Source organism: Sceloporus undulatus, chromosome 5, assembly GCF_019175285.1.
Source record: "Sceloporus undulatus isolate JIND9_A2432 ecotype Alabama chromosome 5, SceUnd_v1.1, whole genome shotgun sequence".
NCBI lineage: Eukaryota > Metazoa > Chordata > Lepidosauria > Squamata > Phrynosomatidae > Sceloporus > Sceloporus undulatus.
The window spans coordinates 190,919,193-190,935,815 of record NC_056526.1 but is presented as its reverse complement, the minus strand read 5'-3'; the positions used below and the strand labels follow the sequence as shown (position 1 = coordinate 190,935,815).

Here is a 16,623-nt window from a genome sequence, read left to right as displayed (position 1 = left end):
ACCAAATTCAAAAAGGCTGTGAGAAACTGGAAAGTGTTCAGGAGGAGAAAAGAGGATTCCGCCTAATATTAGGAAGAACCTTCCTGACAGTAAGAGCTGCTCGACGTGGAACAAAGTGATGGAGTCTCCTCCATTGGGGGTCTCCTAAAACAGAGGGGCTTGATGGCCATTTGTCGGAGCGGGTGCTTTGATTGAGGAGTTCCTGCAGGCAGGAGTTGGAACTGGAGACCTTGGGGTCTTTTCCAAATCTATCCTGATTCTATCTAGTTTCTTTCTCTCTAATTGTATATTATTTCGATTTATAATTCGATCTGCTAAAATGAATAAAAATTATATCAAAGGAATTGTACAGTTTTAAAAGATTTTGTGATGTTGAAAAAGTGGGTCATGGGGCAGCACTTGTCCTCCCCACCAGCTAAGGACTCACACAGTCTCATTTTCCACCTAGAATCATAGACCCATAGAACTCATAGAGTGAGAAGAGGACCCCAAGGGCCATCCAGTCCAACACACCATTCTGCCATGCAGGAAATCGCAATCAAAAGCATCCCCATTGACAGATGGCCATCCAGCTCTGCTTCAAAGACCTCAAGGAAGGAGACTCCACCACAGTCTCTGAGGAGGAGTGTGTTCCACTATCAAACAGCCCTTTACTATCAGGAGGTTCTCCTAATGTTAGGTTGGAACCTCTGTTCCTGCCAGCTTGCATCCATTGTTCCAGCTCCTAGTCTCTGGAAGCAGCGAAAACAAGCTTGTTGTCTCTTTACCTTTAAAGGGAACCCTTTTCCCCCCCTTATGGTATTGGTCTGATGTCATCCCAGGCCCACATGGGAGTCTGGAGAAGAGGAGAACGATTGCGTTTCATAGAGCATTTTACGGTGGCCTAACTGGAGTAAGCCAACTGCATGAAGTGAAGCAATGGGTGTGTAAGGCGACCCTTTAAGTCAAAAAGACCATGAAGCTCGCCTGACCCTTTTACCCAAAACAGCACTAGAACGACGGTATTTTTTTCATTTCAGTTGTCAAACCCCATGAGAAATCTAATCATCACAGAATAAACAAGGATGTACTCTTGGATGGATGCGTTGTTCTTTCATCGCTCTGAGAGTGTGAGAGAGGGGAGGGACTGGGCCATAGGGGCATTTTCCAGGTCTTTCCCCCATTGTGTGTTTTCTTGGTAAGGTGGAAACCAACGTAGGAAAAAGATGCATACAGTCAGCCCTCCATAGCCACGATTCTTTAGCCACGATTCAAGCATCCGCAGCTTGGACATATTTTAAAAATATATCAAAATTCCAAAATGCAAACTTTGATTTTTTCCATTTATATAAGGCCCCACCATTTTACAATGCCATTGTCTTTGATTAGACTTGAGCATCCATGGATTTTGGAGTCCATAGCGGGTCTGGAAGGAAACCCCAGCGGATACTAAGGGGCTAACAGTGCTCTCATTCAGTTGTGCGTTTGATTCCCATCCAGGTTTGCACTTAGTTGTGCAGTTATACCAGTCAGCACAAAGACTGTAGAAACATAATCAAAGCTTAACTCTACATTGTGGCGATTTAAAACTATGAAACCCTAATGTAGCTTTAGGTTTTTGGGAGGGTTGTTGATTCAGGCTTCTTAGGGGAAGCGCTTCTTAAAACCTCCCTGTACCACAAATGACCTGGAGGCTTACTCTAAGTCTATCACTATGAATTCAATATAAGAACAAGAACATCACTGGCAAAAATGGACGAGATCTATCCCCAGGAAGGGTGGACATCCATGGTACTGGTCAAGAACAGTTATATTTCAACTTTGTTTACTTCAGCTTTATCACATTCAAACCAAAACCCAGTGGGCAAGCAGAGAGAAGTGTATTTCTCTTTGCATTCTCAAATTGATTTGGCGGGGTACAGACCACTAAAAAGGGCACCTTGTTTTGCTGCTCAACGGAAGAGCTGCAGCGACAAACCACGTGGCTTCCTCGCGCACAAGTAAACAACGGAAACAGCAAAAAAGCAGGTTCTTTTTGTGCACTATTGTGATATTGCAGTGCGCATTGCAACATTATGGTGCACTCGCAACGTCACAATGGCGTCATGATGTGTGGCCACTAAGTGTCCATTGCCGTCAAAATGGCGTCACCCTCTCTGTATTAGGGTGCCGCCATTTGCTTGTGCCTCATCAATGACAACGGTTGCCCCATGTGCCCGTCTGTTAGTGCCTTTGAATCACATTTGTTCTCTTCCAGTGATAAAGTGTGGGAGAGGTTGCAAGAGTGTCTCTTTTACCAGCTGGAAAAACCTTGTTTGGCGAAAAGGGATGCTTTCTGACCTCTCCCACGCTTTTACAACCAAAAGAGAATGAAAGTGCTTCGACATCATGCGGAGACAGAAAGAGAAACACCCTCTCTCTGCTTGTCTGCCAGGTTTGTTTGTAATGCAATAAATAATGCCTTAGAGCAGTGGTCCCAACCTTCCTAATGCCGCGGACGTTTAATACACTTCTTTGGTAGTGTGTGACCCCCATACCTTATTTGGAGCTGTCAATCAATAGTACGTTCAGCATGACCGTCACTTCACCCGGATTATTGGAAGCGATTTTTAACTTTCGCAGCGTTTCCATTCATTGACCGTTTGTGACACTGATGTTATTTGGCGTTTTTTTTTTTAAATGAACCAATCAAGGCGCTTAAACGATCAAACGTCTAAGCGCTGTCAGCCTTATATACATTTTCCCTCCGAATTTAGTAGGAAACCCAAGCTCTTTCAGAGGACTATGGTATAGGTTTTCCATGACAGGCATCCCCTCTTCATGTCTCCCAAGACGCAGGGAGAATCCCTTCAGAGAGCCCACAGATCAATGGGGGAGGCTTCTGGCAAAGCGAATTTAGTAGGAAACCCAAGCTTCTTTCCAGAGGAACTATGGATAGGTTTTCCAGGGCAGCATCCCTCTTCATGTCTCCCAAGACAGCCAGGGAGGAATCCCTTCACAGAGCCCACAGATCAATGGGGGAGGCTTCTGGCAAAGCAAATTAGTAGGGCAAACCCAAAGCTCTTTCCAGAGGAACTATGGGATAGGTTTTCCAGGGCAGCCTCCCCTCTTCATGTTCCCAAGACAGCCAGGGAGAATCCCTTCAGAGAGCCAGAGATCAATGGGGGAGGCTTCTTGCCAAGCAGGGAGGGAGCACTCTCCCAAAGATTCTCTTTCCAGGGTTGGCGGAGAAGCGGCAGATTCCGTTTGAGAAGAGAGGGAGAAAGGCTCTATTCCCCCCCCCCACCATTGATCAGAGCCCTTCCCGTCTGGGCGAGATCAGACTGCCCTCGCGAGGAGCCTTCCCTTCCCTGCCTGGGCGAGATCAGAGCCCAAGCGGGCAGGGAATGCCTCTTTGAGGCTTCCCTCTGCCTCTTCCTCCGTTAGAAATGGCTCCCCACACAGAGGGGGGTTGCAATCCACCGGCGCAGCTTGTAGTCCTTGCAGATTGCAGGCGCTGAGCAGCCGAGACTTCAGGCGCTTAAAGCGCTGAAGCGCTACTGCCTGTAAACCATTAATAAAAAATAAAAATAATCCTTATCTTGTTGAAAGACCACAGCGAACAAAGGGGTGAGGGAAAGAAAAAAAATGGCGGACAGCCACGACGGATGGGGACAGAAAGGGCAACTCCCCCAAGGACAGCCCCCCCGCAGTCGCTCCTCCCATCCATCAACCCGATTCAAAGGCTTCGTCCTATTTAAATACTCCGGTTCCTAACTCAAATCAATGGAAAAAGAGGTCGGACCCTAGTGTTTTTTTTAAACACGTGTTAAATGAGGAAAATTCGATTTAAATTTTTATTCCGCTCTACCGATTCGATTGTAGCGGGGGACGATTGCGGGTTGTTCTTAGGTTTGTACGCCTGCGGGCAGGGAAACTGTCTGGTTAATAAAAATAATAAATGTAAGCGCCCTGAGTCCATAGGTGCTGAAAGGCGGGGATATAAATACCAAATAAAATAAAAAATAAAAAGAAACCATTCTAGGTTTAAATCTGGATCCTAATAGAACGCCACTCCTTGGATTCGATTCACAATGTGGGTTTCCCCTAGTGGGACACATCCCCGAAGACACCACTAAGAACAACAACAACAACAAAAAATCTGCAATTATTTTGTAGTTAGTACATGGGAATAGGAGCAACAGGATTTCAGTGCATTGAGTGTTGGATTAGGACTCTGGAGACCTGGGTTTGATTCTTCGCTCTTCTATAAACCCATGTCCACACTCTCTCAGCCTCAGGGGAAGGCAATGGCAAACCCCCCTGAGCAAGTTTTGCCATGACAACCCTGTGTGGATGTTTCAAGAAGAGGCTAGAGTGGTGGAGTGATTTGTGAATTGAAAGACCAGAGTTTGAATCGCCCGCTTGGCCTTGGAAACCCATTGAGTGGTCTCAGGAAAGTCACATTCCTTTCCAGGTTTCAGAGGGGACCACCTGGCAAAACCACTTTTTTCTAAATAATATTATTGGCACAGACAACCCTGCTGGCCGGCCTCCCTTATGGTGTCTAAGTCAGACACAACTGGAACGGCCCAGAATAATCAACAATAGCCGTAACACCCCTACTGCTCACCACCATCTCCCCACCAGGATGCCAGCCATTCCACAACCTGTGCTGTGCTGCTGGGGGGGGGTCACGGTGGCTGCCAGCCACCCTTCGGTTGCCCCCCGCTGCTGGGCCATTGGTTGTCCTCCCGCGCCTTGGGACCGGCCCCCGCCTGTGGTCTTGCCCCGCCAATTGCCGCCGGCGCTTGGCCTTCCTGTGTGGGGCGTGGCCTTGGCCTATCAAGAGGGGGGCCCGGGCAAGGGGGGGCAAGCGGGGGGCATTGTCTATCGGAGCCTCCAAAACCATGCATTTATATTAACCATTTTTTTAAACATCCAGCACATTTTTTTTTGCATGTCCCTCCATTTTTTATTTAAAAAGCTGTCCTTCCATTTGAAAAATTTTGTCCTCATGTGTATCGGTTTATTTATTTAATCTTTTTACCAAAAATACTTTAATTATTTCAATTTTTGGCTTCGCGGCCCCCCCCAGTTGTCTGAGGGGACAGCAATCCGGCCCCGGCTCATAATAGGTTGCCTCCTGGTCTAGAAGACGGAAGGCATGCAAAAACAAAAACCTGGAAATGTATGGTTGTGTTTAAACACTGGCTCCCATGCCATGCCTTCAATCCACACATGACCTCTCATGGCGGACATTGTCACCGCTCCAGAGCCTCCCGAGCAGGACCCAGGAGGAAGAACTGAGGGGGAGACCTCCTCCCCAGACGGTTTGCCCCCTGGCAGGGAAGGAGCCAAGGGGGGATCCCTGGGGTCTGGACCCCCCTTGGCTGTGCCACCGGTGCCCAGGTTCCCCCTTATCATGGTGGCCCTTAGTCCCCCCAAATCCTGCTCCCTTGATCCCTGCCCCTGGGCCCGGCCTCTCTGGACCAACTGTCCGGGCTGCTTGGCCCATTCTTTCTCTGAGCTCCAGAACAACCAATGGAGGGACGCGGATAGTGCGATGCTCGGCTTTCCCTTCTTGCTCTCTGGTCCCCCCTCCTCTGAGCCCAGGCAAGCGCTCAGGGACAGGCTGCCCTTGGTCTCCCCAAACTGGCCCCACGCGCAGCTTCAACCAGCCGGGGCCCTTCTTTCTTGCATGCCTCCGCGCAGCTCCTCCCTCGCCCATGGCTCCCAGCCAGGACTCGGCTCCCTGCCTTCTTAACCATCTCCTTCCTCTCCTTTGCTTTCACTGAGCCATCCTCAATCGGAGGACGTTTCCTGCAATCTTCCCGACTCCTCGCGCGGACAGGTCCAACATGTTAGGACTTTGTCCTCGGCCAAAAGAGCGGCTGTTGGTTGCCCGGCCTTGAGAGGCAAAGCAGTGCTTTCCTCCTCCTCCTCCTCCGGACTCTTCCTGTGGTCCCCAGGGATCCTGGGGGGGCTTAAGGCGACCCCCCATGAGAGGGTCATTTGACCCCCCAAGGGCTCCCCAACCCACAGGTTGGGAACCGCCTAGAGGCAGGGGGTTGCGGTATATCAGTAGTCCGGAGCATTGTACCCTAGGAGATGCAATGGCATGGCTTTTAAACCATGCTCAGATCCTGAAAAAAGGGGCGCGACCTTTTGCCGACCACGGCCCAAACTGCAACCCAAACCCCATTATTCTTGCAAATTGCCACGTCCCTCTGGTTTTAGTAATGAACTCTGGCAATCTTGGTTGCTTGGTGACAGCGCATTGCCCACAGAGAAGGCTCTGCTTGCCACCCCTGGTGCATCCCCAAGGGAAGTCTGGGGATCCTTTTTTCCACTGCTAGTGAAAACCCATCAATGCGCTCTTACTAGCTAGGTTCCAGGTGTGAAACCTTTTTCTGGGGGAAGTCGCATTATCGGCAGTCAGTTGTTCCCTCCCTCTCCCCTCGCTCTCCCCAACAGCCTGATCGACCTTATTTTTATTTGTATCTCTTCTCTCTCTCTATTTTCCAACATTAACACTTGCCGTAGCCGAGCTCTGGGAATGTGAGGCACCCACCCTACTTGGCATAGACGGCTAAAAGACTTGTACACTACAAATCCAGGATTACATAGGATGGGAGCTATAGCGTTTTAACTGCCGACCGGTAGTGCGGACCCTAAGATTTAAACTAATACCAAAGCATCAAATGAAGACATTAAAGGCGCATCCAAATTGTGTTCCACTTTGGAAGCTATCTTGGGTCTCCCATGGGTGGAAAAGACAACTCCCCTTGGAAACAATGGATATCTTCTGCCCAACACAATGGTGTGCAATGAGACGTCGTAAGGAATGTTTGGATCAAATGAACCAGTACCGCCGACCAAAAGTTTGGGACGTGGGGAGTAGTGAGTTTCAGGGATTCGTTTCACGTCTGGAACATTTGTAATGCAATACATGACTTTTTTGTTTGTTTACCAACTGTGCTGATGGTTTTTGTTGAGGAATTTAAAAGAGCGAATGGTCATATTTACACATGAACCCAGTGATAGCACGGCACTTGTTCAGTCCATCGGTGACCACCCTGAGAACAGTACCAGATCAGGGAGAGGGTCTTGAAGGTAAAAAGTGCCATGTCAGTAATGGGCGGATAAGGGTTGGATACTTACAGTTGGGATTACTAAAGGCCAGGTCGGGTGCAAAATTCATTCACGGGAATGGGTCACTGGACAGTGTCTGATGGTGCTCTGCCCTGTATTGTGTGACCACGAGAAACAGAACAGGAAAAATGGGACGCTTGGTATTCACAGTGGAAGGATTGAATGCGATTGAAAGCTTATCACATGGAGGAAAACAAAGATTCAAAAGGCATTATACAGGGAAAGTTGTGCTATCGCAGCTAAAGATTATTCACCAAAACGTTGTGGTAGAGAAAGGACCTATCCCAGGATACCCAGGATACCAGCAACAAATCATTCATGGGGAAGGCAATCCTAATCTTAGCTGCAATCATGTGACTTTCCCTGGCTTATTACCTTTTGAATCCTCGCTTTCCCCCCGTTTGATAAAAGTCCAAGTCCTACAGTTTTGCAATGGCCCAAACTTTATTCTCCAAAAGTTTCAATGGTTTTGGTCGTATCACCAATGGCTTCTTCAGGTGTGTTTCGGAAATTTCCGCGTTTTGACCACTCACACCACGACTGTCTGACACACGAGAACTCGAGAAAGCCCACCTCTAACGTTGTGCCAATGTGATTGAATTTAAGGTACAATTTATTTTGTAGTTAGTTATGTCCACAACTACTGCCATTACAGCCAGTAGTGGTGAGTTGTATTTGAGCTTCTGATATATGGTAACATTAGTACACAAACTTACTAACGAGAAATCTGTATGATGTGGCATAGGCGGAGGTCATTAGTGACACTACCCCTAGTGATTGCCATGGAGTTTACTTAACTCTGTTGAAAGAAGTTGTAGCTTGAACCACAAAGTCTACAAAAAGTTACGCTACAAACTTCCTTTGTTAGTTATCCCAAAGGGCTACAAGCTTCACTTTGATCCCGATATTTCCGCCTAACATGCAATGTCTCTGATTCTCCTAAAAAAGGGCTCTTCAGCCCACAATGGTTGGCGGGCCAGGTGGCTCCTTGTCTCTTTTTGTTGACTGAAGGTCACAGCCTATTGTGCCAGTGCTTGCGTCTCTATGGGATGGAAGTGACCAACACATCCCTTGGAAAACAGTGAGGAACTGCCAGTGTTGAGTGCGGCGGTACCTCCCTCGAAAATACTGTTAGTGGACAGGCCGCATCTGGATGGATTTCTGAATTGTGTGAACAATCGAAACCAACCAGGAAACCTGTGTGACTTCACATAACTGGGGACCTTCAACCAACAATGGCTACCAGCAGAGTTTGGGATGGGCTTGTCCCCTCCCTTTGGATGACTTGGGACAGTCACAGCTGTTGTCCCAGGGCTCTTCCATTTGCACGTGCCATCACAATGCCACCTTTCCTTCAGGTGAGGGTGATGCCAGTGATTGTGAATGCATGTTGTGGGTTCCGCAGGCAGCAGCCCATCCGCACCGCGGCTCTTGAGTCCCAGGGAGGAAGGCACATGGGGCCATGTGGAGGAGGGAAAAGAAGGGGCGACGCAGGGCAGCTGAGGGAGGCTGGAAGAGCATGGGAAACCCAGAGGAAGAAGTAGGGACGGTGTCAAGTGAAAACCGACCGAAGAAGAGCACAGGCCAGTCACCTGAGCTGTAACACTGACACTAAGAAGAGGAAAGAAAGTAGAATGTATTGGTTGATCCTCCTCTGCCTCCTGTCTGTTCCTTCCTGGTAGACTCACCTAGGCACGCCCTTTCACAGTTTCCTTTGGGATTGTTTTCTCTGCCTTCCTGAAAACACTTTCCTCCTGAGTTATTTTATTTCTTTGACTTTTAAAAACCAATGCTATGGATTCGAGAATCGCTGGGTTCGTCACGGATATTTCCGTACACAAAGATGATTCAGGGGTAACCAAAGCCACCACGGGGGCTTTTGCACGGTTTAACTGCTGAGTTTCTCTTCACCTGATTACAACAGTATCAATATCACACTTCATGCACTTCTTCCTGCATTTACCTTTCAAGCAACCAACAGTCCTTGTTTGCTATATGAATGTTTCAGAGTCTCTTTGTTTTCTCACAATGCACATGACGGCCCGCCTCCGTCCTTTTCTTCGGTTTGTACTTGCATCATTTTTTTTCCTTCCAAAATCTCACAATGATGAGCTGTAATCATGAGATTCTTGGTGCCAATGCATTTTCCAGTGATTCACATGTTTTAATTTTGAAATCACTTATTGCAAGCCAAATCTGTTGTGAAGTCCAAGGCTTTTGTGGCCAGCCATCCTGGGTTTCTTCAGGCTTGGGCCATTTTAGTTTCTGAGCAATTCTCTGAAGAGCCAGCTACAGATGCTGGCGAATCATTCAAAACCAAACTCTTCTAAAAACCAGCCTTTCTCCTTCACTACCCCAGAAGGTTATGACATGATGTACCGAAGCAGGGGAGGGGTTCATGACAATCTACTTGTACCACATCAACCTCGAATAACACTACTGTTAGCCTTAGAAGATCCCACACATGCACAGTTATGACTTGCAGCGATACTGGCGTATTGATGGGTCTTTAATGTCTTTCATGTGAACTTGTGATAATAACTGTATGGCAATGGGTGGAGTGCCGACATCATATGAAAAGGAGAGGAAATCATACATTGCAATTGTTCAGTTCGTCACAAGTGCGCTTGTGCTGTAATCTCCAAAGTGAACAAAAGAAGTTGTATCAGAGCTTCATAGACTGGGCTACTTCCTCAGATGCAAGACCAAGTTACGGGAACGCTTATGCTACAATTTAGTTAGTCTCAAAGGTGAGCAAGATCCCTTGCATATGATCTAGGATCTGTTTTCCTATCTGTGTCTAGTTTGGAAGGGTTGTTTCCACATAAGTGAAACATGCAGCAGTCTTGTCTGCATCCAGAGTCATATGCGGCAGGAAGGGACACTACCTTGTTGCTTAGCAATTGCCCATTGTGGTGCTCCCTTCCCAACAGGGCTCTAGATGGATCTGGTTTTTAATGGTGGCCCAAAAAGCCGGGATGGAAGAGGGCAGAAGGTTGGTGGTGAATGGCTCCCGTGCTGTGGTGACACCTGCAGGTGGGGGCCCGGTCTGCTAGCCAGGCTCCCAAGCCCAAAAGGCCAAAGAGGCCAAAGCGCCAGATGCAAAAGGAGGGAAAAACCGGGATGTGCCAAAGATGCAGGCAAAGAGGCAGGGCAAAGAGTGGCAAAGGGAAAAACTGGAGAGCCGAAGAAGACGAGAGATGTAAGGAGGGGGCACCGCTTAATCGTTCACCGTCTTCCTGCAAAGAAAAGTGGGGATAAATTGGGTGTGGGAGCGGTGCAGGCTAGGCGGGCGGAGGCAGGGGGGGCCAGGGTCCCGTAGCAAGCTATTGGCCGGGAGTGTAGGTGCGCGCGCGGGTACGGGGTCATGGCGTCGGTCAAAAAACAACAACCAGGCTTTGTATAGCCTGGTGCCTCTCTGTCTGCCTGGCCGGGTGTTGCACTGGGGGACTACGGATGATAGGGAGGGTATAGTCCTTTATAATAAAATAAATACTAAAACTTTAATTATATCCCGACTTTTTGTTTCAAAATCAACGGGGCGGCAACTTCTTAAAAAAAATCAATATATACAATCCTCCCCTTAAAAAAGGATCAAATAATTCCATCCATAAAATACAGATGATAAAATCTAAAAACATACTACAATAATCAAATAACGGTGTGCAGAGTTTCACTTATATGTTGGGGGGGGGGAGTGTTGGGGGCGTTACATGGCTGGATCTATTCTGGGAAGGCCTGCCAGAGAGATCCGTCTTGCCAGCTTTCTGAAGCTCTCAGGTTGGCAATTTGAGGATCTCGTCGCAGGCCATTCCATAACGTAGGGAGACGCTGTGGAAAAAGTCCTTGGGAGGTTGCGTCAATTCGGTCTTTGTGAATGCACCAAAATTCCTTCCCAGAGGATTGCGGGTACGGGGCAGGCTTGACGGAAGAGGCGGATCCCTTAAGTAGGTGGGCCAAGCCATGGAGGCCTTTAAAGGTAATGACCCATACTTGTACTGTGCCCGGAAATGAAAGGGCAGCCAGGGAGTGATTTCATATGCGGTGACTGTATATGGTCACTCCTCGTGGTTCCTGTAATCAATCGGCTGCATATTTGCACCAGTTGAATTTTCCGGACTAGGCCACTAGGGTAGCCCATGTGACGCATTGCAAAAATCACGGTTTGAGGTTACCAGTGCATGTACTCAGTTTCAGGTCCCCCCTTCCGGAAAGGGCGCAACAAAACGCTGTAGCAGCCGGGAGTGAAACAGGCACTCTTGATCCGTTGCATTCACTGACTTCTCATATGAAGCAACTGAGTCCAGAAGACCCCTTAGGCTGCGAAACACCGTCCTTTAAGGGAGCGTGAACCCCCCAGGATGGAGGTTGCGGCCCGAACTGGTTTGGGGGGGCCCTACTGTAATGTACTTCTGTTTTGACTGGAATTCGGCCTGCGTTGTTTCTCCTCCTCCAGTCCCTTACTGCTGCACGAACATTGATTGAGGGGAGAAATGCCATCTGTTGTTGTTGTGATGACCGAGAGACATGGAGAAGTAATTTGGATTCATCAGCATACTTGATAACACACACCTTCCCCCACATCGTTACGGATGATTTTTCCTAGCGGCTTCATATAGATGTTGAATAAATCAGGGACAGGATGGCTCCCTGAGGGGACGACACAATTCAGCTCTGTTTTTTGAACGAGCACTGTCCCCGAGCCTTCACCCTCTGGAATCTGCCTCAGAGGAAGGAACAGAAACCACTGCCCCAAGCAGGTGCCTCCAATTCCTAGCTCTCTCAGGAGTTCCACGAGGATGTTTTGGTCTATTGTGTCAAAATGCACTGAAGAGGTCCTAATAGCACAACAGGGTCACGATTCTCTTGTCGATGCTTCGATGGAGGTCATCAGTAAGGTGGCCCATGGCAGCTCCACCCCATTATCCTGTCCTGCAGCCATTGTGACATGGATCTAGAAAATCGGCCTCATCCAAGCCCACTGTAGCTGACAGAGTGACAGCCCTCTCAATCCCCTTACTCAAGAATGCCAGATGGGCAACAGGCCTATAATTTTTCATGTCCAGGGAGTCCGGGAAGTTTTTTTTTTCAGAAAGTGGTCTAACAACTGCTTCCTTTTAAGGTCAGATGTAGTAGTGATGGGCGACTTCAACTACTCTGATATTTGCTGGAAGTCAAACTCAGCCAAATCCACAAGGTCTAGCAAATTCCTCACTTGCCTGGAAGACTATTTCATGGACCAAAAGGTGGAAGAGGCAACAAGGGGGTCAGCTATTTTAGATCTGATCCTAACCAACAAGGATGACTTGGTTAATGGGGTGCAAGTGGTGGGATCCTTAGGTGGAAGTGACCATGTTCTCCTGGAGTTTGTAATACAATGGAAAGGAGAAACCAGGCATAGCCAGACACGCATCCTAGACTTTAGGAGAGCGGATTTCAGTAAACTTAGAGAAGAATTGAGGGCGATTCCATGGTCAGGAATACAAAATGTAAGGTACTGCACGTAGGGAGGAAAAGTAATAATGCCATTGTATTCTGCCTGGGTCAGGCCCCACCTGGAATATTGTGTCCAGTTCTGGGCACCACAATTCAAAAAGGATGTTGAGAAACTGGAAAATGTTCAGAGGAGGAAAAGAGATTCCGCCTAAATATTAGGAAGAACTTCCTGACAGTAAGAGCTGCTCGACAGTGGAACAAAGTGATGGAGTCTCCTCCATTGGAGGTCTCTAAACAGAGGCTTGATGGCCATTTGTCGGAGGTGCTTTGATTGAGAGTTCCTGCATGGCAGGGAGTTGGACTGGATGACCCTTGGGGTCTTTTCCAAATCTATCATTCTATGATTCTATAGTTTCTTTATCTCTAAATGTATATTATTTCGATTATAAATTCGATTCTGCTAAAATGAATAAAAATTAATCAAAGGAATTGTACCAGTTTTAAAAAAATTTGTGAAGTTGAAAAAGTGGAGTCATTGGGCAGCACTATGTCCTCCCCACCAGTCTAAGGACTCACACTGTCTCATTTTCCACCTAGAATCATAGACCCATAGAATCATAGAGTTGGAAGAGACCCCAAGGGCCATCCAGTCCAACACCATTCTGCCATGCAGGAAATCGCAATCAAAGCATCCCCATTGACAGATGGCCATCCAGCCTCTGCTTAAAGACCTCCAAGGAAGGAGACTCCACCACAGTCTCTGAGGAAGGAGTGTGTTCCACTATCAAACAGCCCTTACTGTCAGGAGGTTCCTCCTAATGTTGAGGTGGAACCTCTTTTCCTGCAGCTTGCATCCATTGTTCCGGCTCCTAGTCTCTGGAGCAGCAGAAAACAAGCTTGTTGTCTTCTTTACCTTTAAAGGGAACCCTTTTCCCCCTTAGGTATTGGTCTGATGGTCATCCCAGGCCCACATGGGAGTCTGGAGAAGAGGAGAAAGATTGCGCTTTCATAGAGCCTTTTACTGGTGGGCCTAACTGGAGTGAAGCCAACTGCCATGAAGTGAAGCAATGGGTGTGTAAGGAGACCCTTGAAGTCAAAAGACCATGAAACTAGCCTGACCCTTTTACCCAAAACAGCACTAGAAGACGGATTTTTTTTTCATTTCAGTGTCAAACCCCATGAGAAATCTACTCATCACAGAATAAACAAGGATGTACTCTTGGATGGATGCGTTGTTCTTTCATCGCTCTGAGAGTGTGAGAGAGGGGAGGGACTGGGCCATAGGGGCATTTTCCAGGTCTTTCCCCCCATTGTGTGTTTTCTTGGTAAGGTGAAAACAACGTAGAAAAAGATGCATACAGTCAGCCCTCCATAGCCACCGATTCTTTAGCCACAGATTCAAGCATCCGCAGCTTGGAAATATTTTAAAAATATATAAATTCCAAAATGCAAACGCAAACTTTGATTTTTTGCCAATTAATATAAGGCCACACCATTTTACAATGCCATTGTTCTTTGATTAGACTGAGCATCCACTGGGATTTTGGAGTCCATAGCGGGTCCTGGAAGGAAACCCCAGCGGATACTAAGGGGCCTAACTAACAGTGCTCTCATTCAGTTGTGCGTTTGATTCCACATCCAGGTTTGCGACTTAGTTGTGCAGTATTACCAGTCAGCACAAAGACTGTAGGAACACATAAACGCTTAACTCTACATTGTGGCGATTATAAACTATGAAACCCTAATGTAGCTTCTAGGTTTTTGGGAGGGGTTGATTCAGGCTTCTTAGGGGAAGCTTCTTAAAACTCCCTGATACCACAAATGACCTGGAGGCGTTACTCTAAGTCTATCACTATGAATTCAATATAAAGAACAAGAACATCACTGGCAAAAATGACGCAGAATCTATCCCCAGGGTGGGGACATCCATGGTACTGGTCGAAACAGTTATATTTAACTTTGTATTAGGCTTTATCACATTACAAACCAAAACCCAGTGGGCAAGCAGAGAGAAGTGTATTTCTCTTTGCATTCTCCAAATGATTTTGGCGGGGTTACAGACCACTAAAAAGGGCACCTTGTTTTGCTGCCAAGCAGCTGCAGCGGACAAACCACGTGGCTTCGCGCGCAGTAAAAAGGAAACAGCAAAAAGCAGGTTCTTTTTGTGGCACTATTGTGATTTATGCATGCGCATTGCAACATTATGGTGCACTCGCAACGTCACAATGGCGTCATGATGTGTGGCCACTAAGTGTCCTATTGCGTCAAAATGGCGTCACCCCCTCTGTATAGGGTGCCGCCATTTTGTGCCCTCATCACATGACAACGGTGCCCCATTGTGCCCGTCTGTATAGTGCCTTTGAATCACATTTGTTCTCTTCCAGTGATAAAAGTGTGGGAGGAAGGTTGCAAGAGTGTCTCTTTTACCAGCTGGAAAAACCTGTTTGTGCGAAAGGGATGCTTTTCTGACTCTCCCACGCTTTTACAACCAAAAGAGAATGAAAGTGCTTCGACATCATGCGGAGACAGAAAGAGAAACACCCTTCTCTCTGCTTGTCTGCCAGGTTTGTTTGTAATGCAATAATGCCTTAGAGCAGTGGTTCCCAACCTTCCTAATGCCGCGACGCTTTTAATACACTTCTTTGTGTAGTGTGACCCCCATACCTTATTTGGAGCTGTCAATCAATAGTACGTCAGAATGACGTACGTTCACCCGGATTATTTGGGAGCGATTTAACTTTCGTCCCAGCGTTTCCATTTCATTGACCGTTTGTGAAATTGATGTATTTTTTGTCGTTTTTTTTTAAATGAACCAATCAAGGCGCTTAAACGATCAAACGTTCATAGCGCTGTCACGCCTTATATACTTTCCCTCCGAATTTAGTAGGAAACCCAAGCTCTTTCCAGAGGAACTATGGTATATAGGTTTTCCATGACCAGCCATCCCCTCTTATGTCTCCCAAGACAGCCAGGGAGAATCCCTTCAGAGAGCCCACAGATCAATGGGGGAGGCTTCTGGCAAAGCGAATTTAGTAGGAAACCCAAGCTCTTTCCAGAGGAACTATGGGATAGGTTTTCCAGGGCAGCATCCCCTCTTCATGTCTCCCAAGACAGCAGGGAGGAATCCCTTCACAGAGCCCACAGATCAATGGGGGAGGCTTCTGGCAAAGCAAATTTAGTAGGGAAAACCCAAGCTCTTTCCAGAGGAACTATGGGATAGGTTTTCCAGGGCAGCATCCCCTTCTCATGTTCCCAAGACAGCCAGGGAGAATCCCTTCAGAGACCCAGAGATCAAGGGGGAGGCTTCTGGCCAAAGCAGGGAGGGAGCACTTTCCCAAAGATTTCTCTTCCAGGTTGGCGGAGAAGGGCAGATTCCGTTTGCGAAAGAGAGGGAGAAAGGCTCTATTCCCCCCCCCCACCATTGTATCAGAGCCCTTCCCTGTCTGGGCGAGATCATAGCTCCTCGCGAGGGCCTTCCCTTCCCTGCCTGGGCGAGATCAGAGCCCAAGCGGGCAGGGAATGCCTCTTTGAGGCTTCCTTCCTGCCCTCCTCCGTTAGATAGTAAAGGGCTCTCCCCACACAGAGGGGAGGTTGCAATCCACCGGGGCACCTTGTAGTCCTTGCAGATGCAGGCGCTTGAGCAGCCGAGACTTCAGGCGCGTTAAAGCGCTGAAGGAGAAAGCGCCTGTAAACCATTAAAATAAAAAATAAAAATAATCCTTATCTCTTGTTGAAAGACCACAGCGAACAAAGGGGTGAGGGGAAGAAAAAAATGGCGACAGCCACGACGGATGGGGACAGAAAGGGACACTCCCCCAAGGACAGCCCCCACCGCAGTCCGCTCCTCCCATCCATCCAACCCGATTCAAAGGCTGTCGTTCCTATTTAAAATACTCCGGTTCCTAACTCAAATCAATGGAAAAACGTAGGTCGGACCCTAGTGTTTTTTTAAAACACGTGTTAAATGAGGAAAATTCGATTTAAATTTTTATTCCGCTCTACGATTCTATTGTAGCGGGGGACGATTGCGGGTTGTGTCTTAGGTTTGTACGCCTGCGGGCAGGGAACTGTCTG

The 16,623-nt window shown here is 47.7% G+C and overlaps 1 protein-coding gene across 2 annotated transcripts in view; it reads left to right on the top strand.

The window, feature by feature from the left end:
• Positions 1–13,759, top strand: part of LOC121932086 (CD209 antigen-like protein C) — a 32,386-nt gene extending 18,627 nt beyond the window's left edge. For both annotated transcript variants that reach the window (XM_042470409.1, XM_042470408.1), the window contains exon 6: positions 13,491–13,759. In XM_042470409.1, coding sequence (XP_042326343.1) covers positions 13,491–13,656 — 166 coding nt within the window. In that variant the 3' untranslated portion in view covers positions 13,657–13,759. The remainder of the gene's footprint in view (positions 1–13,490) is intronic.
• The last annotated feature ends 2,864 nt before the right edge of the window (positions 13,760–16,623 follow it).